This window comes from Austrofundulus limnaeus, unplaced genomic scaffold (assembly GCF_001266775.1).
Source record: "Austrofundulus limnaeus strain Quisiro unplaced genomic scaffold, Austrofundulus_limnaeus-1.0 Scaffold665, whole genome shotgun sequence".
NCBI lineage: Eukaryota > Metazoa > Chordata > Actinopteri > Cyprinodontiformes > Rivulidae > Austrofundulus > Austrofundulus limnaeus.
This window is the reverse complement of record NW_013953067.1, coordinates 15,171-16,870: the sequence shown is the minus strand read 5'-3', so window position 1 is coordinate 16,870 and position 1,700 is coordinate 15,171. Positions and strand designations below refer to the sequence as shown.

Below are 1,700 nucleotides of genomic sequence, written 5' to 3'. Positions count from 1 at the left end.
TTTTAATTTTTAAATTTTATTTATTTTAAATATAGTAAAACCACCCTGTCTTTTTTAATTCTTCTTTAATTCTTTTTTAAATTTTAATTTTTTAATTATTTTTTGTATTTTTAATTTTTAAATTTTATTTATTTTAAATATAGTAAAACCACTCTGTCAATTGTTCTTCAGCTGATAGATAGGTTCTCCTTGTGACTGCACTCTTTACCTCCCAGAATCCCCTGCAGACACTTACTGATTGGCTGAGCTCAGCCCGGCTGAACACACACATGTAATAAACTGAGGCTAACTCAGGTCACCCCTGCAGAAAGTTACGAATAAAGACGGTGAGCTTATTCTGATTTAGACTGGCCTCAGTGAAGTAATGTGGTCACACCAAAAGGAAGTGGCAGTGATTTTATTGGTCAGCCTGGCTTTTTATTGGTGGGGGGAAGTTTGACAGGATTGTTTCACAACTTTGTTAAAACGAACTCTGGAAATTTGAGAGTTGAAGTTTCGCAGAAGAAACCTGAGTGTAAGGAGGATGACTGAAACTGGAGGGAAACCATTTGTGCCTGAGCAGAAACAGTTCTGATGGAACAGAGCACGTCAGCATGTGTGGGCCTATCTGTGAGGGAAAACTGTGTGTGCTAAAAGTCACTTCATTCAAGATAGAAAGAAACCCTTAAAGTTACATAAAGGAGAGTTTGGTTCAGCATAAATACTTTAACGTTTTCATGAAAGTATTCACTTAAACTTCCACTCTTAATAAGACAAACCTAATATTTCTTGTGTTCTCACAGGCCAGCGCACCATTGGTGTCATCACAAAGCTGGACTTGATGGATGAAGGAACTGATGCCAGGGAGATCCTAGAAAACAGGTTGCTTCCCTTACCCAGAGGTGTGCTGCTTTTTGTGTTTAAACACAACTGATGTGTGTGATCACTGCTCACACACTCTTTAACCAGGCACACATTTGTTCTGCAGTTCTTTAACAATTCTAAAATATGTGTGTTTGTGTCACACAAAACTTAATGAATTAATAACTGTTGATTTTTATTTTTTATAAAATAAGAAGAAAAATCACCAAGTCTAGTGACATTTGGGGTCAATTTTCAATTCAATTCAAAATTGTATTAATTTCATCAAAAATACTATATACAATAATATAAACAAACCAAAAAGATAAACAAATCAAAATAAAATGAAAGGTAGCAGAAGAAGAATAAATTTTATGTCTGCCCCTTTTCAACCCAGAATATATTCAAACAAAACATAATTTACAAAACAATACTAAATAACATACAGTAAAATAAAAAAATAAAACAAAAATAAAAACAACAACGACATAAAAACATCAACTCAACAAATCAAATAGCTTCACATTTTACTTTTCATATTTCTTTAAAAAACTAGCTTTTATCTGTCTCCTAAATATATAAATTGATCTGGCATTCTTAAGATCATCTTCCAGACCATTCCACAATCCTATACCCTGGGTTAAACTATACCCTGGATTAAACTATACCCTGGATTAAACTATACCCTGGGTTAAACTATACCCTGGATTAAACTATACCCTGGCTTAAACTATACCCTGGGTTAAACTATACCCTGGATTAAACTATACCTTGGATTAAACTATACCTTGGATTAAACTATACCTTGGATTAAACTATACCTTGGATTAAAGTACGTCTTTCTTTCAATCAAGTATGAA

The 1,700-nt window shown here is 33.4% G+C and overlaps 1 protein-coding gene across 1 annotated transcript in view; it reads left to right on the top strand.

Annotated features, from left to right (window-relative positions):
• Nucleotides 1-782: 782 nt before the first annotated feature.
• LOC106531692 (dynamin-2) overlaps nt 783-1,700 on the top strand; it is a gene marked incomplete at both ends in the record, with an annotated part of 11,060 nt that continues 10,142 nt past the window's right edge. The window contains 1 exon segment of the mRNA XM_014027605.1: nt 783-881. Within this exon segment, the coding sequence (XP_013883059.1) occupies nt 783-881 (99 nt within the window).